A 23,660-nucleotide genomic window follows, 5' to 3' on the forward strand; every position below is an offset into this window, starting at 1 on the left:
ACTGAAGGGTCCCGTAACTCTCTTGAGTGAGATTGACTGTGATGTAATGCTCACAAAGGGAGCCGAGACTGAGTGGGAGGTGGTTCACCTTTGCGATAAGGGAGCACGCATAGGACATAAACATGACACCTTCAAATAACCAAACCATTGTCGGTGACATCAAATGTATTTACAAAAATTCACAATTTATACACTGAGCGCCCACAACCCATATGTGATTTACTGTTTCTTATTTCCATAAATTTTAAAGTTACACCTGGGTGCAATCCTGCTATCCGAAGCCAAGGTGAATGCAACCTGCCAACTGCTACATCCTATTGTCTGTGTTGACCTTGGCAGACATGCTCTGGTGGCAGAGGCCTGGAGGGCCTTGGTCTGATGAGGGTCTCCCGTTCATCGATAGATGCACCCTCTGTGGCCTGATCACCTGTAGCTGATGTGGTCGTAGGCAGAGAAGATTCTGAATGGCAGTAGAGGTATCCTGTATGGAGGCCCCAGGGCGTCGAGCTGACAAACTTTCTCCCTATGAGTGCCTGAGGGCCCAACAATGAGGAAGAATGTTTTTACACATCAAGAGGTTAGGGAACCTGCTGCCTATGTGGGTGCTAGAAGTGGAAATGATGAGTGATTTCAAAAGGAAATTTGATGGACTTTTGAGTAAAATGAATTGGCAACACTGCAGTTCCTGAATGTTCCTAACAGGGTTGCTCTACAGACAGCCAACATGGGCTTCACTGGCTAAATTGCATCCTTCTGTGCCATAATAATGATGGGGGTCGCTTTAACTCAGTTGGCTGAGGTTATTCAGGAAGACCCACTTTCCCAATCTTGGCCCTTGCCCGAGATTTGGTGACCCTTGAGTTAAATCACCACCAGTTAGTTCTGTCCCTCAAAGGGAAGAGCATCCTGTGGTCACCTGGGACTCTGGTGACTTCACATAATAATAATGACTATCATAGAAAGATTCAGTTATATTCACTTGCGTCACTTGTTAGTGGGAAATTCCATGCAAATAACCTGAAATGTAGGAACAGAATGCTGGCTGCTTCCTGACCTTCAGTTTCTGGTCCAGCACCAAAATGGGATTGCTGTGCTCTGACAATTACAAACAATTTGCAACAATCAATCCTACAGCAATTTTGGAATGTTGGATAATGTCCAAAAGAGCTAAAGAATAAGACAATTCTTTTCAATAGCTATAAAGATTGAATGGAGGCATGTGGAATGAATTCCAGATTTGCTGTGTAAATGTACTAGTTGATTTAGCAGTTAGACCATGTCAGTATTTGGCAGGGTTTTCCAGCCCTTCCAGCCGGCAGGATTTTCCGGTCCCACCAAGGGTCTCACCCCTGCCCCCATCCCCATGGCAAGTTCCCCTACAGCCGGACAGGTGAGCCATGTAAGACTTTGTGGACTTTGGCAGAACTGGAAGATTCTGTGAAAAACAATAGCAAGCTGCCTCTACTATGGAAAACACAGCAAGTGAGAGACTGGAAAGTCCTAGCCATAGTCTCTCTGCTGCTGTAAAGATCATTGAATCCCTGCAGTACAGAAGGAGACTATTCAGCCCATCAAGCCTGCACCGATGACAATCCCACCCAGGCCTAAACTCCGTGACTTGCTGATTCCCCTGACACTAAGAGGCAACTTAGCATGGTGAATCCACCTAACCTGCACATCTTTGGACTGGGAGGACACAGGACTGCCTGGAGAGAACCCATGCAGACGGGAAAAATGCGCAAAAACCTAATTCCTTATGTTGTCAGAGCAGCCTTCCATTTCATCAGACGATGGTATTTGCAATGATGATGAACTCTGTACTCAACCTTTCCCCACTTTGGCATGGCAATCTCTGTGCATTTCTTGCAGAGGAGATGCACAATTTGCTGCCTTCTGTTTTCTCTGAACTCTCTTCCCAAATCAACTCTTGTTTCTGCTCATCTATTCTAATGCTCTTTCAGTCAGCTTCCAGAGGTCCCAGCCCACCACTGACTGTCTCTCAGGTGCCAGTGTCAATATCCACTACCCTTGTAGCTCATTTATGAGTGTCCTTGTAGTGGAGGTATGGGTGCCCAGGAGGTGGTAACACACTGGCCAGGTCACTATACAGAAGGTCTTTGAGTTAATGGCTATCACCTATCTAATAAATATGACTGAGCCAACACAGATATGGTTCCTTGGAATGGGTAAATTTAAGGGTTCCAGAGGACCATAGGCTGTTCCCTTTGAGACAGAGAAAGAGCTGACTAGAGGTGATTTATCCTGAAGGTCACCACACCTCAGGCAAGGGGCAAGGTTGAGAAGGTGGACCTTCCTGAATAACCACAGTTGGTACAGGAATTGAACCTGTGCTGTTGGCTTTCCATCATTAAGCAGCTGTACATCCAATGACTTGCCAAGTTATGCTGAGAGTATATCTGATATGACCTAATTCCTACCAAATTAGTAATGCTATTGATAGAAATTTAGCATTAGCTCTGTTGTGCTTGACTGATGCTAAGCATACTTAATAATCAAGTATCAATAACCAGTGGGGAGACACAGTAGCACAGTGGTTAGCACTGCTGCTTCACAGCTCCAGGGACTCGGGTTTGATTCCTGGCTTGGGTCATTGTCTTTGTGGACTTTGGACATTCTCCTTGTGTCTGTGTGGGTTTCCTCTGGGTGCTCTAATTTCCTCCCACAGTCCAAAGATGTGCGGGTTAGATTGATGGGCCATGCTAAATTGTCCCTTAGTGTCCTGAGATGCGTAGGTTAGAGGGTTTAATGGGTAAATGTGTAGGGACATGGGGGTAGGGCCTGGGTGGGATTGTGGTCGGTGCAGACTTGATGGGCCAAATGGCCTCTTTCTGCACTGTAGGGTTCTATGATTTTCTGATTTGGTGAGATTAATGTATCATTTGGTGCAGGTACTTCCTCATGCACAGTATAAACCTGGAGTGCCAGTAACCCTGACACTCCACATTATATACACAGACAGGGACCACTGATAAGCCAATCCGCTGGATCCCTTAGAGCTTTGACTCTTATGCGCTGTATGTTGGCTCCCAAGTAATTTCTTGAAGATTAGAAACTGATTGTGCCTGAATCACAATCATTGTGCAAAGGGAGTGTGTTGACAGGCAGGGATGGTGTAATAAGTGCATATAATTAGGTGCCTTGACAACAGCACCATGCCAATTGTCTGCCCACATTGCGATTTTACTCATGGCAGGAAAGGGATTGACCAGCCTACCAACTCATGGGCCAATAGTGGCCATTATGGACCTCTGCCCACCACGAATGGAATTTTGCCCACAGCACATGGGGTTGCCTGATGAGCTGGGAGTCCTGTAGCTCTAGTAGTGGCCACTGCTTCCAGATTTGCCGGAATTGATTGGTCAACAGCTCTAAAGGTCAGGCCCTTGCCCCAATTGGAGGCAGAGGTACCACCCCAAGCCAATCAACAGCCAAGTGACTGTTAAATAGCTGGTGGAAGTCTGGACAAAGTGGAGGCAGGTTTACTCCCAACTTTTCAGCCAAAGGGCAAGGCCACTGCCTGCGTGTAAAATTCCTGAAAGCATCTAATTAGAAGACTGTCATTTGAAGTAAGAGAGCAGAATACAACCCCTGCTCAACCACATCTCTCTATCTAGAGTACATCTTCAAAATAAGAATAGATTGCAATGCTGTACTCATATGTGTTTTTGATGGTGATTATGAAATTCCTTGATTCTTGTAGAATGTGCACAGAAAGAACAGTATAGCACAGGAAACAGGCCCTTCGGCCTTCCAAGCCTATGCTGCTCATTGGTCCAACTAGACCATTCGTTTGTATCCCTCCATTCCCAGTCTGTTCATGTGGCTATCTAGATAAGTCTTAAATGATCCCAGTGTGTCTGCCTCTACCACCCTGCTTGGCAGTGCATTCCAGGCTCCCACCACCCTCTGTGTAAAATACGTCCCTCTGATATCTGTGTTAAACCTCGCCCCCCCTCACCTTGAACCTGTGACCTCTCGTGATCGTCACCTCCGACCTGGGAAAAAGCTTCCCCCTGTTCACCCTATCTATGCCCTTCATAATTTTATACACCTCTATTAGGTCTCCCCTCATTCTCTGTCTTTCCAGGGAGAGCAGCCCCACTTCACCCGATCTCTCCTCATAGCTAAGACCCTCCATACCAGGCAACATCCTGGTAAACCTTTTCTGTACTCTCTCCAAAGCCTCCACGTCCTTCTGGTAGTGTGGTGACCAGAATTGGATGCAGTACTCCAAATGTGGCCTAACCAACGTTCTAGCTGTTCCACCAAGATTGGTGAAACGGCAAATTGCGCGGAGGGTGTGGAGAGTCTGCAGAAGGATCTAGATAGGCTGGGCGAATGGGCCAGGAAATGGCAAATGGAATTTAATGTTGGCAAGTGCGAGGTGGTCCACTTTGGTAGGAATAATGGTAGGAAGGACTATTACTTACGGGGCGAAAAACTGCAGCAGGCGACGGTGCAGAGGGACCTCGGGGTCCTTGTGCATGAGTCGCAAAAACCCAGCCTGCAGGTGCAGCAGGTGGTCAGGAAGGTGAATGGGATGCTGGCCTTCATAGCGAGGGGGATTGAATATAAAAGTAGGGAGGTCTTGCTGCAGCTGTATAGAGCATTGGTGAGGCCGCAGCTGGAGTACTGTGTGCAGTTTTGGTCGCCGTACTTACGCAAGGATATTTTGGCCTTGGAGGGAGTGCAGAGGAGGTTTACTAGGCTGATACCGGAGTTGAGGGGGTTGAGCTATGAGGAGAGGCTGAATAAACGAGGCTTGTACTCGTTAGAGTTTAGAAGAATGAGGGGAGATCTCATTGAGACGTATAAGATGATGAATGGGATGGATAGGATAGAGGTGGAGAGGCTCTTCCCGCTCAGAAAGGACAGCAGGACTAGGGGGCACAGCCTCAAGATAAAGGGGGGGCGGTTTAGAACGGAGTTGAGGAGGAACTTCTTCACTCAAAGGGTGGTGAATCTCTGGAATTCTCTGCCCGTTGAGGTGGTGGAGGCTGCCTCGCTAAATATTTTTAAGATGCGGGTTGATAGGTTTTTGATAAGCGAGGGGATTAAGGGTTATGGGGAGAGGGCGGGAATGTGGAACTGAGCCACGACAGATCAGCCATGATCTTATTGAATGGCGGGGCAGGCTTGAAGGGCTGGATGGCCTACTCCTGCTCTTATTTCTTATGTTCTTATGTAACATCAGACGCCAATTTTTATACTTCGTGCACCATTCTATAAAGGCAAGCATGCCATATACCTTCTTCACCACCTTCTCCACCTGTGATGCCACCTTCAAGGATCTGGGGGCTTGCACATCGAGGTCCCTCTGTGTGTTTATACTTTTGATGGTTCTGCCATTTATTGTATAGCTCCCCCCTACATTAGTTCTACCAAAACGCATCACTTCGCATTTATCTGGATTAAATTCCATCTGCCACTTCTCCGCCCAATTTTCCAGCCTATCTATATCCTGCTGTATTCTCTGACAACGTTCATCGCGATTCACAAATCATTGTGACTCTGATTATTTATTCCCCCTGTAAATATTTCTTTGGAATAAATGCCGCAAAATTAATTCCTTTCCTTACATTTATACTACAATCTTCCTCATTTGTCAATACTTTCAGATGACCACGTAAGATTGTATTGATCCATCAGCTCTTCGGTTTGTTGCGTTGAACACATATTTATCGAGGATTATGATTTTTACCAGGAGACTGATATTCTCGAAGTTTCTTTAGGATTATTTCAGGGCCTTTTTCCTCTTCCATCTGGAAAACAAAACTCCAATTTCTCAATGGCCTCAGGACCCACAACATTTAATAGAGAATGGGCCTTTACCTTTTCCAATTAAGTAAGAAGTCTCACAACACCAGGTTAGAGTCCAACCAGTCTATTTGATAGTAATCTTACAAGCTTTCGGAAACAGTGTTCCTTTGTCAGGTGTGTGGGAGGTATGGAAAGATTACTATCAAATAAACTGGTTGTATTCTCTATTCTGCTTTGGCACAGACTATATCTTCCAAAGATGCTATATCCTAGAAAACATTTCTCTGGAATGACTCATTTTTCATTCTGTAAGCACGTGCTGACATTTTGTATAACTCTGAATGTCGACTCCTGCTGATGGGTTCAATATTGGAGTAAATTGTGTGAGTTTTGCATTATGGCATTTGGAATTTGTGTTAAAGGTGAGAATGTTGACTGGGTGTACTTGTCCAACGATGGACAGAATGCATTGTACTCTATTAGTTCCAGTATGCTCACAATACAGGTGCAAGGGAAAAGACACACCTGGAGGTATTTAAAATCCTTCTACACCTTGTTAAGCATCATTGAGGACTTCCTGAAAAATGATTTTGTGCTATGCAAGAGGATTTTTATCGAAGTGTGAAGTGACTGCAGCATTTCTCAGCACATTTCACAAATTGGCTTACTTGAAGACTGATCCCACTCATTAAGAAGTGTGTGCCATTAAAGATAAATTAGTTCAGTTTAATAAACTTCTTCAGTAGATTAAATCGAAATATATAAACAGATTTGTGGTGGACAAACAGAGCATTGATCACCACTGCTTTAAACTCCAGCGTTGTAAATCTAAGTGGAACTTTTGGGCACATCTTTGAGAAGGTGCTGTATTCTCTATTCTGCTTTGGCACAGACTATACCTTCCAAAGATGCTGAATCCTAGAAAACATTTCTCTGGAATGACTCATTTTTCATTCTGTAAGCACGTGCTGACATTTCGTATAACTCTGAATGTTGACTTATGCTGATGGGTTCAATAATTGGAGTAAATTGTGTGAGTTTTGTATTATGGCATTTGGAATTTGTGGGCTTGTTAGTTACTGTGGACCAAGTGGTCACATGAGAATATGACAACATGGCTACAAAAGAGGTCACTTGGTGGGAGCGTGGGAGTTATCCCGGAGAACACAGACAGAGCAGAAGCGTTGAAGTAGCTGCTAAGCTAGTGAATAAAATACTCTTTGTTGAAAGTCCTTGCTGTCAGTGATTTGGGAACTTAACACATTGTCAGGAGTTGGCAGCATGGCACCAGGACTTTGCCTCATTGACCCATTAATTTTTGATGGAAATAGGTGGTATAAGTTTGAAAAGGAGTGACAGATTTACTGTAGTGCTGTATTGTCTGACAATTGGGAAAGGTAGTCATGATATAGAGGTGCTGGCGTTGGACTGGAGTAAACATGATAAGAAGTCTCACAATACCAGATTAAAGTCCAACCAGTTTATTTGATAGTAATCTTTCCATAACTCCCACACACCTGACAAAGGAACACTGTTTCCGAAAGCTTGTAAGATTACTATCAAATAGACTGGTTGGACTCTAACCTGGTGTTGTGAGACTTCTTACTTAATTGGAAAAGGTAAAGGCCCATTCTCTATTAAATGTTGTGGGTCCTGAGGCCATTGAGAAATTGGAGTTTTGTTTTCCAGATGGAAGAGGAAAATGGCCCTGAAATAATCCTAAAAAAACCTCGAGAATATCAGTCTCCCAGTAAAAATCATAATCCTTGATAAATATGTGTTCAATGCAACAAACCAAAGAACTGATGGATCAATACAATCTTACATGGCCATCTAAAAGTATTGACAAAGAACTGTGCATTTGGAACTCATACTGATGAACAAATCGGGGATTAAGTAGTTCATGAAACTCATTGCGATTTCGTCTTCATGCAGCTGCTGTGAGAGAAAGATCTAAAGATACAAGCAGCCATTAGTATCTGTGAGTTAAATGAACAAGCAAAGAAAAAGAAACAGAGATTTTAGGAAGGAAACAGAAGTATTCACAGTACAGGGGGCACCCTGTTCTGCTGCAGTGGCCAGCATCCCCTGAACTTGTTTCGTGTATGGTAAATGATGCAATAAATGTGGGAAATGGAATCACTTTGCTATGTGCTCCAGATCAAAACCATAACAGCCTTCTTCTGTCATCAGCAATATGGCTGATGGTTGATCCTCCGTGGCATGAGAGTAAGGTGAATGAATTGGAGCTCAACCAAAGCAGTGATGCTACAGAACTTCCAACAACACTATTACACGAGTTATAGAACCATAGAACCAAGCAGAGAAGAAGACCGTACAGCCCATCTTGTCCATGCCAGCTCAAGTACATCCAGATGCCTTTTCTGATCCCACCTCCCTGCAGTTGGCCCATAGTCCTGTAGCTTATAGCACTTAAGATGCAGATCCAAGTACTATCTAAAATAGTTTAAGGTCTCTGCCTCCACCACCAACGCAGGCAGCAAATTCCAGACACCCCACCACCTATATCTTCCACATGTCCCCTGTACACTGCCTGCCACTTATCTTGAAACTATGTCCCCTGGGCCTAGAATTCTCCGCCAAGGGAAACAATTTTATCCTGTTCACTCTATCTCTTCCATTCATAACACCTCAATCAAGTCACCCCTCAGCATCTTTTGCTTCAAGGAAAATAACCCCAAGCTATCCAATCTAGACTAGGAGGAAGAGGGGGAGAGATACAAAAGTGTCCAGCGGGGCACTTTTTTCACTGAGGGTGGTCAGTGTCTGGAGGGAGCTGCCAGAGGCAGTAGTACAGGTGGGTACAATTTTGTCTTTTAAAAAGCATTTGGACAGTTCAGATGGGTATGGAGGGATATGGCCCAAATGCAGGCAATTGGAACCAGCTTAATGGTAAAAACTGGGCAGCATGGACAAATTGGGCCAAAGGGCCTCGTTTCCATGCTGTAAACCTCTATAATTCTAACCTCTCCTTGTAGCTACACTTTTCTAGCCCTGGCAACATTCTTTTAATGCTCTTCTGTACTCTATCCAGAGCAATTACTTCCTTCCTGACATGTGGTGACCAGAACTGCGCATGATACTCCAGTTGTGGCCTCAAGAGTGTTTTATATAATTCCAACATTAGATCCTTACTTTTATACTCTATACCTCTGCTAATGAAGATGAGTATTCCATATGCCTTCTTCACAACCTTGTCTACTTGAACTGCTGCCTTAGGGTCCTGTGTACTTGTATGCTAAGATCTCTCACTTCATCCACTCCTCATAGTATATTCCCATTTATTGTGTACTTCCCACTTATGTTCTCTTCACAATTTGTCTTTGTGTCATCAACAAACTTAGCAACCATACCTTTATTTCCTTCATCCAAATCATTCATTGTTAAAAGTTGAATTCCTAGTGCTCGTGCCTGTGGCACACACCACTCACTCTATACTGTCATCTAGACTGTTAATCCAGAAACTCAGCTAATGTTCTGGGGACCCGGGTTCGAATCCTACCACAGCAGTTGGTAGAATTTGAATTCAATTTAAAAAATCTAGAATTAAGCATCTACTGATGACCATGAAATCATTGTCAATTGTTGGGAAAACCCATCTAGTACATTAATGTCCTTAAGGGAAGAAAATCTGCTGTCCATACCCAATCTGGCCTACATGTGATTCCAGAGCCACAGCAATGTGGCTGACTCTGATTTTGGTTTGATTTATTAGTCTCGCATGTATTAGCAAACAGTGAAAAGTATTGTTTCTTGCGCGCTATTCAGACAAAGCATACCGTTCATAGAGAAGGAAATGAGAGAGCGTGGAAAGTAGTGTTACAGTCATAGCTAGGGTGTCGAGAAAGATCAACTTAATGCAAGGTAGGTCTAATCAAAGTGGCAGCAGGGAAGAAGCTGTTCTTGAGGCGATTGGTACGTGACCTCAGACTTTTGTATCTTTCTCCCGATGAAAGAAGGTGGAAGAGAGAATGTCCAGGGTGCGTGAAGTCCTGAATTATGCTGGCTCCTTTGCCGAGACAGCGAGAAATGTAGACAGACTCAGTGGATGGGAGGCTGGTTTACGTGATGGATTGGACTACATTCACGATCTTTTGTAGCTTCTTGCAGTCTTGGGCAGAGCAGGAACCATACCAAGCTGTGATACCCTATGTTAGCAGACACTTCTTAGCATGGACTTGGTGCAATCTGCATTCAGAGTGGCAGACCAATAGCCTTTGCTTCAAGGGCCCACACTGATATTGTTATGCACTAATTGATAAATAACTTCTTGTTTTAGTCTCCACTGTCACAAATTTCATAACTTCATACATGATCATCTTGCAGCTTTCAAACCGATCACCAGCCACTCATTGTTATCTTTAAAAAAAATCTCTCCACATTTCATCTGTGCGGCTGCAACTCATGATGCTACACTTCAGCATCTGTAACTGTACTGGAAGTCAAGATCAAGCAATTTTCTGCTCTTCTGCTATAAATGTGATAAGGAATTGTACCTGGCTGATCCTGTCTCTAGCGCCTTCTTACCCACCACAGACCAGGTGGATCGTGAGGAAGTTATTGGTATTATGACAATAGAAGTGTTGTCCTCTTGTCAAATTCAGGAACTCAAAGATGCCTTTCCGACAGATATCACATGCAGACAACTGCACAACATAATTATGAGGGGTTGTGCGGAGCCCTCAAAGGAGCTTCCCTAGGAGCTCTGCACATTTTTCACCATCAGAGGTGAACTGATTGTATGGTATGGACTAATACTTTTTGGACAACAATTTGTCATTCCTATTGATCTTCAGAGATACTACACCCAACAACTTCACCAGGGGCACCCCGGATGGAAGCAACCAGGGCCAAAGAATCAACATACTGGCCTTCCTTTTATGCAGACGTGGAATGGGAACTTTCCAGATGTGTACCATGTAATACACTTGAGCCACATCAAGTAAAAGAGCCATTGCATTTAAATCAGGTCCTGGACCTCCCCTAGCGGTTCACAGCAGCTGAAATCTTCGAATGGAATGGTGGTGTGAACTCCTGCCAAACATGATGAGTACCACAGTCATCATCAAGTTCAAGAGACACTTCTCCACACATTGCATCCCACAGGCACTCATGATTGACAATACTCGTCAATTTGTCTCCACAGAATTTCAGAAATTTGCATATACATGGGACTCTGGGCATTTCACGAACAGCCCTCTATATCCATGGTCAAACAGCCTAACAGAATGAGTGGTTCATTCAGCCAAGCCTCTTCTAGAGAAATGTGCATGGGATCACACAGATGTCTATGTTGCACTCCTCAGCGATGGGTTATGCACCTGCTACAACAGCTTAATTCATGCCTCACTGCATTTGTAAATAGTTATTATTGTTAGCTCATCTACCTTGTAGGTTACACAGTGGTTTGCACATAGTTTCCTGTTGTGCACACTGTTACATTTCATGCCACCAGGCGTTCCAACTAAACAGGCAAGATGTAGACTGAGTGGTCACGTCAGAACTTCATGTCGCAGCTACAAAGGAGGTCACGTGGAGGGATTGTGGGAATTGAACCCGGGAGTGCACACAGAGTACAAGTGTTGAATTCTTTCTTTTTGGATTTCCAGAATGGCTCCTGCTCTGCCCAACACTGCAAAGAACTACAAAAGGTCATGAATGTAGCCCAATCCATCACGCAAACCAGCCTCCCATCCACTGCCTACACTTCCCCCTGCCTCGGCAAAGCAGCCAGCATAATTAAGGATCCACGCACCCTGGACATTCTCTCTTCTGCCTTCTTCCATCAGGAGAAAAGATACAAAAGTCTGAGATCGCATACCGACCAACTCAAGAACAGTTTCTTCCCGGCTGCTATCAGACTTTTGAATGGACTTACCTTGCATTAAGTTGATCTTTCTCTACACCCTAGCTATGACTGTAACACTACATTCCACGCTCTCTCGTTTCCTTCTCTATGAACAGTACACTTTCTCTGAATAGCACACAAGAAACAATACTTTTCACTGTATGTTAATACATGTGACAATAACAAATCAAATCAAATGTTGAAATGATTGCTAAGCCAGTGAATAAATCACTCTTTGTGAAAATCCTTGTTGTCAGTGATGCAGGAACCCAACATGCTTAAAGTTACAAAGTGCATATTTCAAGCAAACTTTCACATTTTAGGAAAGATAAAGGGATGGCAGGGTAGCAAAGTGGTTAGCACTGCTGCTTCACAACCCCAGGGACCTGGGTTCGATTTCCATCTTGGATCACTGTCAGTGTGGAGTTTGCACGTTTCCCCCGTGTCTGCATGGGTTTTGTCTGAGTGCTCTGGTTTCCTCCCACATTCTGAAAGACACGCTGGCTAGGTGAATTGACTCACACAGGTTCCAGACTGTGGTGACTAGGGGAATTTCACAGTAACTTCATTGCACTGTTAATGTAAGCCTTACTTGTGACTAATAAATAAACTTTAACTTTAAATGATTTCACCCAATTGAACAATGATTCACTGGGTGTCAGTATAGCAGTATACTGAAACAATATATTTATTTCCTGAAGCAAAGTGTGATATGAGTTTATAGGTATCTTCCAAGATCTCTCCTGGCCTTTCTTCATGTACTGGTAGGCTAATTGAGTGTGAGATGTGTCACAGGAAAGCTCATCCCTGTTCTCACCGAGCTCACAGAACTGCACTTTTCAATTCGCAGGCAGAGAAACTCTGAATTCTCTTCTCATGTTTTCTTCCTGAAGATTGTGTGTAATGCAGTCTCTCCTGCAGTGCCTTCCAAACGAGGAGGGAAGATTCAAAGCTTCCTAATACTTGGCTACAGGGTGCATTGGTAGAGTCTGAACAGTCCTCTTAATTTGAGGCGGGAGAGGAGTAAGATGGAGGATTAATACAGGAAGAAAGTTAGGGAAGTTTTGAATGCTTCCTTTATTCCTCTGCCATAAGAAACACACAATTAAAAATGAATAATTTAATGGTATTCCTGTAGCTCTGAGCAGAACAGCTTTATGTAAGTGGATATTGCTCTGCCATTGGTACCAGTGGGAATCCATGACTCCACCATTGTTTGAATGTATAAACTGTTTTTACTTTTAAATAAAAACATCCTGAAAACTTTATATATTACTAATATTAAATGGAACTGTTACCTGAATTACTGTATTTGATTTTTTTTTAGGCTTGGACCCATGCTGGCATTCTGTTGAAACATAAATACAGTTTATTGGTGGGCTGTGCCTCGGTTTCAGATGTCATTGCTCAGGTAAGATTTGTGCTGTCAAGGATGGTGGGAAAAGTAGAGAGAGAGGATGTGTAAGATTTTATGCCCATGATCATATGTAAACATTTCTTGCAGAGTATTCAACAATTTGCAACTTTTCCTGCATTTCTTCAAAACTTTTGATATACGTGCATTAAAGATTGGATAGAGGTAATGTACAGCAATAAGTCATAAGAATTTCAACTATATTTCGCTAGACAGCGGCCTTAACAAAGGTGTTTTCAAACTCAGTGATGTACTCTGAATTCTGCATGTGAATCATACAAAAATGTGGGAACCTTTAGGGCAAGATTAGAGCCAGTTAGAGACAGCAGTGGGAAGTTATGTGTGGAACCGGAAGAGATTGGAGAGGCATTGAACCAGTATTTCTCTTCGGTATTCACGCAGGGAGACATAAATGTAGCTGTGGAGAACACTGGGTTACAGGGTTGTAAACTGGATAGTATTGCAGTTGATAAGGAGGATGTGCTAGATATTCTTGAGGGTTTGAAAATAGATAAGTCCCCTGGGCCAGACGGGATTTACCCTAGGATTCTCTGGGAGGCAAGAGAGGCGATTGCAGAGCCTCTGGCTCTGATCTTCAGGTCGTCGTTGGTCACAGGTATAGTGCCAGAAGATTGGAGGATAGCGAATGTTGTCCCATTGTTTAAGAAGGGGAACTCCCGGAAATTATAGACCGGTGAGTCTTTCTTCTGTTGTGGGCAAGCTTTTAGAAAAAATTATTAGGGATAGGATTTATAGTTATTTAGAGAGTAATGAATTGATTGGAGATAGTCAGCATGGTTTTGTGGAGGGTAGGTCGTGCCTTACTAACCTTATTGAGTTTTTTGAGAAAGTGACCAAACAGGTGGATGGGGGTAAAGCAGTTGACGTGGTATATATGGACTTTAGTAAGGCGTTTGATAAGGTTCACCATGGAAGGCTTCTGCAGAAAATGCAGATGTATGGGATTGAGGGTGATTTAGTTAATTGGATCAGGAATTGGCTAGCAGATAGGAGACAGAGGGTGGTGGTTGATGGTAAGTATTCGTCATGGAGTTCGGTTACAAGTGGTGTGCCTCAGGGATCTGTTTTGGGGCCACTGCTGTTTGTAATTTTTATAAATGATCTGGATGAGGGTATAGTTGGGTGGATTAGTAAATTTGCTGATGACACCAAAGTCGGAGGTGTGGTAGATAGTGAGGAGGGGTGTCATAGTTTACAGAGAGACTTGGACAAGTTGCAGAGCTGGGCCGAGAGGTGGCGGATGGAGTTTAATGCGGAAAAGTGTGAGGTAATTCACTTTGGCAGGAATAACAGATGTGTAGAGTATAGGGCTAACGGTAGGACTCTGAATAGTGTGGATGAACAGAGGGGTCTAGGTGTATGTGTACATAGATCCCTGAAAGTTGGGAATCAAGTAGATAAGGTTGTTAGGAAGGCATACGGTGTCTTGGCGTTTATTGGTAGGGGGATTGAATTTAGGAGCGGCAGCGTCATGTTGCAACTGTACAAAACTCTGGTGCGGCCGCACTTGGAGTATTGTGTGCAGTTCTGGTCCCCACATTATAGGAAGGATGTGGAGGCATTGGAGATGTTGCCTGGTATGGAGGGGAGGTCCTATGAGGTGAGACTGAGGGATTTGAGGTTGTTTTCGTTAGAAAGAAGGCGGCTAAGAGGGGACCTTATTGAAACATATAAGATGATTAGAGGTTTAGATAGGGTGGACAGTGATAGCCTTTTTCCTCGGATGGAGAAAGCTAGCACGAGGGGGCATGGCTTTAAATTAAGGGGTGGTAGTTATAGGACGGATGTCAGAGGTAGGTTCTTTACCCAGAGGGTGGTGAGGGATTGGAATGCCCTGCCTGCTGCAGTTGTAAATGCACCTAGTTTGGGGGCGTTTAAGAGATCCATGGATAGGTTTATGGATGGAAAGGGATTGGTTTAGGTTAGAGGGTCATTGCTTTTTAATTGGTCAGCGCAACATCGTGGGCCGAAGGGCCTGTTCTGCGCTGTAATGTTCTATGTTCATTGATCTGGGAGTGTGGCTTTACATTTTCTGTAGTGAGTAAATGTCTTATTCAAAATCCTTTCTGTAGAATAATGCAATAAAATCTGTGTGAAAGCATAACTGATCAAAGTTTAACGCTTGCATGATGTAACGAATACTGAATGAAAACCACCAAGGTTGCGTTTACTATGAGAATTTATCATTCAAATATTAACAGTAATGGCAGCATCTGCCTTGATATTCTAAGATCACAGTGGTCTATTAACTATTTCTAGAGATACAGTGAAATTTACCTTTTTTGAAGGATGGAATCTGCAGCACAGCACTTTCCATGCTACAAAAGTTACTTCAATTAGTCCTGATAGTTATACGTACACAGATGATCCTGCAGCATTTGGCCTGGTCATCATCTGCACTTTTTGAGTATTGTCTGCTAATTTCTAGTTGTGAAAAGGAAAATAATGGTTAATTGAGGAAATGAGTTAAAGTTCTTGAAAATGTGGCTTCTCAAAAATTTTTCTTCCTTGCCCATTCTTTGAGAGGCAAATTAGAAAGCCAGTTGCACCACAAGCTGGGAAACAAATACAACCTCATGCAAGAATAATGAAGTTGGGAGACGGTCAGTATTCTATAATTCAAACAAACCCTTGTTAAGGAAGACAGGGTGTCTACAGCCACAAGAGTTCACCATGTACAGAATTGAAATGTTTCAATCCATTGACAGATGGTTGTCTTGAGTCCATGGCATAAATTCTTTTTATTATCCAAAGTATGTGGACAGCGCAAGGAAAGTCTTTTTTTGTTAGGTTAGTTAGGGCATCATGATTGGCACAGGCTTGGTGGGCAGAAAGGCCTGTTCCTGTGCTGTGCTTTTCTTTGTTTTTTGTTCTGTTGAATTGAAAATTTTAACATTTATAGTGGGACTTCTTAAGTTTAAGTTTATTTATTAGTGTCACAGGTAGGCTTACATTAACACTACAATGAAGTTACTGTGAAAATTCCCTAGTCATGACACTTCGGTGTCAGTTCGGGTACTCTCAGGGAGAATTTAGCATCGCCAATGTACTTAACTACCACATCTTTTTGGACTATGGGAGGAAACCGGAACACCTGGAGGAAACCCAGGACACGGAGTGAACGTGAAGACTCCACACAGACAGTGACCCTAGCTGGGAATCAAACTCGGGTCCCTGGCACTGAGAAACAGCAGTGCGAGCCACAATAAACAAGAAAAATATATAAATTTGAAATGGTGCATTTACTAAATGTCTGAAGGAGTGAGAACATATTTGACAGTGCATTGTATAATCATTCTTTCACTCTTGAAAAGGCTTGAGAGGTACCTCTTGCTGCTTGTTATAAAAATCCACAGTGAAATGAATTTGAGTCATTGCAACTGATTTAGATGAAAGTCAACTTTATTCCTTAGTCCAGACTTTCAACCCTACTATCTTCCTATTACAACATTTGCCTCTTTCTTAAGAGCCTCAACTATCCTTTCTGGTGACTGGGCTGGGCCATTGATCTTCTTCCCTGTAGCAATATAATTCCTAATTTCTGACCAAAGTTTTCACTTACTTAGCCTCTACTCTCTGATCCAGCTGATTTATAATATCTAAAAGTTTTATTCCAAGTTTATTTTTGTTGAGCATATTTTACATGCTTCTTAAATCTTCTCTGTGATGTCGTTTACGTGCAGCCTTGCTTATTATTCGTCCGTCGTTGTTCATCACTCTAACATTGCGAGTAAGCTTTGTTGCTGTTTTGGATGTGGATGACTGCCTTATGTCTCAGAACGGTGCAGCACATTACTTCTCTTTATCCCATCACCCAAAGAGAAAGAAAAGAAGAATGAAAATGGATACCAAAAGTATGAATGAAGAATCTGTTTTCTGAGAGCAGGAAAGGGAGTGGCATGGTAGAAGCTGTCTTATACTTTATTTGCAAGACCCTCCCACTCTTACTGTGTGCTTTTTGCAGGTTGATAGTCAACATGTTGACCATATTGTGAACGTACTTTCCTTGGCCATCAGGTCCAGGAGTACAGCTCATACTCTGAGCTTCTGACTCAGAGGCAGGGACACTACCCACTGCACCACAAGACCTCTCATTGATCTGTACTTTACATTAATTTAACTATTCACAAGTCATAAGTTGGTGATTATCTTAATCTTATCTATTTTCTTTCCAGATTGTATTTGTATCCATCTTGCTTCACAGTCATCTAGAATGCACAGAGCCACTCCTGATTCCGATTTTGGCCTTATACATGGGAGTGATGGTCCGTTTTACCATGGTGGGCCTTGGATACTATAAGAATGTGCACGACATAATTCCTGAGAGAAGTGGACCAGAAATGGGGGCAAGTATCAAAATCAATGAATTAGCAACAAGTACAGATTTTAGACAATTTAGGATCAGTGGAGGTAATAGTCTGAACATTGAATGGCATGACATAGCAAGTGTTAAAATAACTTTGCATATCACTATGAGACCCTTGGACAATACCCTCTAACAAAGCTTTACAGACACACACTGCTGGAGTTTGTGATATTTTAAGAAGTCTAATGCTCCTAGTTTGTAATTATTTTAGGGTATGTAATTTCATAGAACCATAGAAGCCGTACAGTGCAGAAAGAGGCCATTCAGCCCATCAAGCCAGCATTAACAACCATCCCACCAAATTCCTATCCCTGTAACCTCATGCATTTACCCTGTTAATCGCCCGATGATAAGGGGCAATTGAGCATGATCAATCAACCTAACCCACACATCTTTGGTCTGTGGGATGAAACCAGAGTACCTGGAGAAAACCCACACAGACGTGGAGCGAATGTGCAAACTCCACACACGGTTACCAAAGGCCGAAACTGAACTTGGGTCTGTGAAGCAGCAGTGCTAACCACTCTGCCACGACGTTTAGTTTCTGTCTTTTGATCCTTGAATCTTCTGCAATATCTCAAGTCTTCTTAAAATAGTGTATGTGTCTAACCAACAAACATCATTTGTCCTGACTGGTACAACTGAAGTCAACAACTTGTATCATTATGAAATGGTCAAATCTGTTTTGGATTTATTATTCTGTGTTCAATGTTTTTAGATGTTAGCTCTATCATTTTATTGGCTTGTTAAAAGCATGACAATATCAGTTCACGTGAGATATCCAACTTGGCTGCCTGTTAAATCTCGTAACCATGTTAAAAAAGAGAAATATTGTCTGCCTAATAAAATGTTTTTTATCTACAACAGCAATTCTATAGAATCTCTTTGAAAATCAAACCAAAAACTTCACAAAGTTGAACGATGACCCAAAAGAGAAGGCAATGGCTGGTAGTGGGTTGACCAAAAACTTAGTCAAAAAGGTGTATTTTAAGGAGGATGACAAAAGGAGGTGGAGCTGGAGAGGTTAAGGAATTTAGGAAGGAAATTCCAATGTGAACGGTCTAGGTGACAAAAGTATGGTCTGAATTGGTTAAGTGAACATAGGGAAATGCACAAGAAGCCAGAGTCAGATGAGCAAGAAATTTGGGGATTGGGTTATAGGACTGGGAAAGGTTAGAAATAGATAGGCCAAGACCATGAAGGGATTTAAAAACAGAGAATTTTCTGTTTGAGGTCATGACGTACTATATGCCAATAGAAGTCAGCAAAGACAAGGATAATGGTAAGCGAGACTTCCTGCAGGAGAGGATACAGACAGCAGAGTTATGAAGGAGCTAAAATTTAAGGAGATTGGATGATGGGAGACTGGTCAGGGGAGTGTTGGAATAGTCAAACCTGGAGGGGACAAAGGCATGGAATAGGGGTTCCAGCAATGAGTGAGCATATATGGGGGTGAGGAGGGTGGGAGCAGGGTGCTTGCACAGATACAGAGATGGAAGTAGATTATCTTTGTAATGGAGAGGAAATATATCAGGTTGTGGTTAAGATCAGAAAAAATGCTATTATTATGAAGAGTTTGGTTCAGACTAAAACGGCGCCGAGGAAGTGAGATGGAATCAGTGGGAATATTATTGAGCTTGTGACAGGGACCAAAGACAACGGCTTTAGTCAACCCGGTGATTAACTGAAGGAAATTGCAGCTCGTCCAAAAATGTCTGAAAACAAACAGAAAACACATGGGTGAGTTAAGGTTTTGCGGGGATAAGGGCATCAATGGTGGAGGTGAGAAATCAGGTGGATAAAAGTGTGTCTTCGGACGTTATGTAACAAATAAAAAGCCAAAGGTCTGGTAGTTGTGAGCTTGGAATTATAGTTCTGAACAACCAAGGGAACAGTTATAAAAACAGAAAATGCTAGAAAAGCTCAGCAAGTCTGGACACGTCCGTGGAGAGAGTCCAAGTTAGCAATTTGAGTTTAGTATAACTTTACTAAACTGTTCATCAGCACTGGAGAGGTATAAATGTGATGGATTTTATATTATTGAAAATGTAGGAAGGGACAGGTAGAGTCAAAAGCAAGGTCAGGGGTAGATTGGAGACCAAGAAAGATTAAATGATAAAGATGTCATTGAGTATAAGTCAAAGGGAGAGGTATAGGCAGGATTGAAGAATAAAGACTAATAATAAAGGTGTTAATAGCAGAATAAAGGTCAGTGCTATCTGAAAGCAAAGAGTGAGAAAAAAATTACAGACTGACAGAATAACTTTAATGAGGTTAGCCTCTTAGAATATGAACTCCCTGACGGAGGTCATAATTACCTGTCCAATCAGAGAGACTCATCTGTATATAAAACTGGTCATGTCAGGTCCACTGACACTCCGGATTCTAACTTTGTACCTGAAGCACTTTCGGAGCGGAATAGAGTTTGTAAATAAGGGTGACTTGGTGAACAAATTACTGCTGACTTTCCTTAATGAATCCAAACTTGTCTGAATCATTGTTAATTTTGTCTCAGTTATCATTTCTAAAAGCTTTCCCACCATCAAGGTTAAACTGACTGGCCTGCAGTTAACCTTGTACCGCTTTTTAAATGGGGGTGTAACATTTACAGTTCTCTAGTCTTCTGGCACCACCCCCAAGGAGGAGAAGAAATATCTTCTTTCAGCATTCTTGGGGACATCAATTCCAGTTTTGATAACTTTTCCAACTTTAAGTACATCCAGATGCCCTAGAACCTCTAGTTCATCAATTTTTAGCTGATCCATTATCTAAGCTGTCTCCTTATTCAGTATGAATAGCAGCATCTTCACCAAGTCACCCTTATTTACAAACTCTATTCCGCTCCGAAAGTGCTTCAGGTACAAAGTTAGATAGCACTGACCTTTATTCTGCTATTTACCTGTCTTGCATGTTACTCACCTTGAGCTCCACTTTTTGCTGCTAGTCTTCACCACAGCTTGTTCAGTCCCACCTTCCACTGACTAAGAGTAAGAGGAGCAGTATCACCAACAGCCGGAACAACATCAGCATCTGCTGCCACCTTCTCAGCCACAGGGCAGAAAGGATAGACACAGAACTGCAGCTCCAACCAGGCAAGACTCCCAACACAGAATCTGGAAGCAGAGGGGTAGCTGTCTTGTCATGATTGTGCATAAGTGGCTCAGGCTGTTACATATCATTATGGATATATGCAGCCTCCTGGAATAAGACCTGTGGGCATGGGTGTCAAAGAGCAGTAAGATGAGTGCATTGACGGATGAGATAGGGATGTGAGAAAGTGCATGGAGAGAGAGAAATAATTGAAGCTGCAAGATTCATTTTTCTAAGGAAAGTGCTAGAGAAGTCAGTGCGTGAAGGTGTTACCTAGTCATCTCCCTGAGCCTCCTGTCTCCAGGCTGAAGCGGCCATACTTCTGCTGCTGACTTTCTCAGTCAGTTATCCTTTACCTCCTGTTTTTGGGGAAGCTCCTCTCACTGGAGTCCCTCAGATTTCAAGGACAGGATGTTGGAGTAAGAAACCCATCCCAGTTTGCTCTCCACACTGTATTTGCTGAAGCCTCAAAAAAATCGAGTACAGTTGAATCACTGTAACCCGTAGCATGGCTCCTGTGATAAGAAATCCTTCTTTTGATCTGGAATGCCATTACTGTCCTTGCTGCCTTGTTTGGGAACTTGGAAGCAGGATGCTAATGCAATGACTCAATTAAAAAGTCTTGGCAAAACCCACTACTTAATCAACTACGTTCCCAAACTGCTAATGGTCCCATCATTTAGAACAGAACAAAGTCCATAGTGTTTGACTTCCTGCACTGTATTAAATCTCAATTTGTTCCTTTATACACTAGGGAGAAGCCACAATAAAGAAGATGCTGGCTTTCTGGTGGCCTTTGGCCTTGATTCTAGCGACACAACGTATCAGCAGACCCATAGTCAATCTATTTGTATCTCGTGACCTGGGAGGAAGTCCAACAGCTACAGAGGTGAGTTTGTTTCAATTCAACAGAAATATTTATGCTTGCTCCATAAAAGTGGAGTCAAACAGTATCTTCAACAGTTCAGGCTTCCATATATAATTATATTTATATAGGTGTGTGTGGATTGAGTTGCCAGTTATAAAGGATTGATGATGTGCTTTCAAGAATAACCAGTTCAGTGTTTTTATTTACTGAATTGTGTTAAAATTGAAAAGGTGCCATGCTTTCTACTTGCAGTAAGGGCGTTATTTTTGGTATTTACTAAAAGATGCATCATCTTCATGCAAGAAGAATTTAGCAAACCATTTTTAAAATTCAATTTGTTTACAAGTACATATTCCCTCAAATCGTATCATCACACACATCATTATTGTGAGGTACAGCTATGTGGTTACAGCTCCTCAGCCTCTCTCTTCCCAAAGTCAACAAAACAGATTTGTCAACCCTTCCTACATGCCATCCGTGCCCTTCTATAAATAATTTTCAGCAGCTATTTTGATAGATTGAGCATCTGATGTGCTGCTCAAGCATCTGAGAAATAATTTGGAACAAGTTAGCTACCACATTCATAGCATAACCTCATAGCATTTGAAGATGAAGCTGTGATATAACAGTTCCTATGTCATTGTGTTAAAGCAGTACTACTGTGAATTTTTATTCACTTTTTTTGTAAATACTGCATGCTGGGGTAGCGATTGTTAATTTTTTTTAATTGGATAAGGACGTTTCAATATCATGAATGTAATAGGAAAAGGGCAAGAAAATAAGAATAGAATAAATTAGGCTAACTTTATTGCCTGCAGGTACTTGTGTTTTTTTTCCTGAAGAAGGTGATTTCTGATCATTAGAGGCAGAGAGTTTACAGGGGTGATTTTTATATGGTCACTGTTGCAACCATTATTTGCATGGTGGATATTCCTGTGAAGCACCAAGCTACATCTGTTATGATTGGAGGAGTATAGCCACTCAGCAAGCATGCTTGGAACCATTCTTATCCTCCCAGTAAAATGCACAGGCCATGACAAACATTTCTATGCTTGAAAAATGTATAGGAGCCTTTGCTTCATGAGGAAGATAGTAACAGACAAGTCTAATGTTGCATGTTGGCCTGTAGGCAACCTTCAGAGAAATCAAAGGTCATTGCTGGCCATATTTGTTGTTTTGCCCAAAGCTCACTGATATTACCTTTCACTGGAACTAATTTCTTCATCACTTTCTTCATGGATATCAGGATCTGGAAAATCAGTCAGGGTGTACATTGAGTAGACGATCCACAATAAAGTTAGCCTAATTTATTCTATTCTTATTTTCCTGCCCTTTTCCTATTACATTCATGATATTGAAACGTCCTTATCCAATTAAAAAAATTTAACAATCGCTACCCCAGCATGCAGTATTTACAAAAAAAGTGAATAAAATTCATGGTAGTACTGCTTTAATACCTGCAACCAAACCTAAAATTACTCCTTTATTTTGCAGTGGTATTTAGATACATGAGAAAGTTCTACATGGGCGGCACAGTGGTCAGCATTGCTGCCTCACAGCACCAAGGACCCAGGTTCAATTCTGGCCTTGGGTCACTGTCAGTATGGAGTTTGCATGTTCTCCCTGTGGCTGCGTGAGTTTCCTCCAGATGCTCTGGTTTCCTCCCACGTCCGAAAGATGTGTGGGTTAGGCTGATTGGCCATGCTAAATTGACCCTTGTGTCAGGGTATTAGCAGGGTTAATAGGTGGCGTTATGGGGATAGGGCCTGCATGGGATTGTGGTGGGTGTAGACTTGATGGGCCGAATGGCCTCTTTCTGCACTGTAAGGATTCTATGATTCAACTTTTTTGTGAACTCACTGACATTTTATTTCTCTTTTCCTTTCACTTTAAGGCTGTTGCTGTTCTAACGGCCACATATCCAGTGGGCCACATGCCTTATGGCTGGCTGACTGAGCTCCGAGCTGTTTACCCTGCTTTTGACAAGGTAATGCTGAGCATGATAAATGAATGAACTGTCAAACAAAAAGAAACAAACAGAAAAAACATATTTGTGAACACAGGGGTTTCTCAAGAAGCAGGTCGCGATCAATGTAGAGTAAGCAAGTTTATTTGTTCATGCATTTTGGAATAGGTTTTGAAAACTAGCTGTGGTACTTTTCTTCTTTAAAAAGCTTGAATTATTCCAGAGGAATAATTTTAAGAGCCATGTTTCACTTTTGTAACTAACGCTTAGCCAAAATGTGGGAAA

The 23,660-nt window shown here is 42.4% G+C and overlaps 1 protein-coding gene across 1 annotated transcript in view; it reads left to right on the top strand.

Annotated features, from left to right (window-relative positions):
- ankhb (ANKH inorganic pyrophosphate transport regulator b) overlaps window positions 1-23,660 on the top strand; it is a 129,536-nt gene that overhangs the window by 45,626 nt on the left and 60,250 nt on the right. The window contains exons 4-7 of the mRNA XM_080205039.1: window positions 12,978-13,061; window positions 17,261-17,431; window positions 21,296-21,430; window positions 23,304-23,396. Of these exons, the coding sequence (XP_080061165.1) occupies window positions 12,978-13,061; window positions 17,261-17,431; window positions 21,296-21,430; window positions 23,304-23,396 (483 nt within the window). The remainder of the gene's footprint in view (window positions 1-12,977; window positions 13,062-17,260; window positions 17,432-21,295; window positions 21,431-23,303; window positions 23,397-23,660) is intronic.

This window comes from Carcharhinus amblyrhynchos, chromosome 2 (assembly GCF_965287045.1).
Source record: "Carcharhinus amblyrhynchos chromosome 2, sCarAmb.v2.hapA, whole genome shotgun sequence".
NCBI classification, from domain to species: domain Eukaryota; kingdom Metazoa; phylum Chordata; class Chondrichthyes; order Carcharhiniformes; family Carcharhinidae; genus Carcharhinus; species Carcharhinus amblyrhynchos.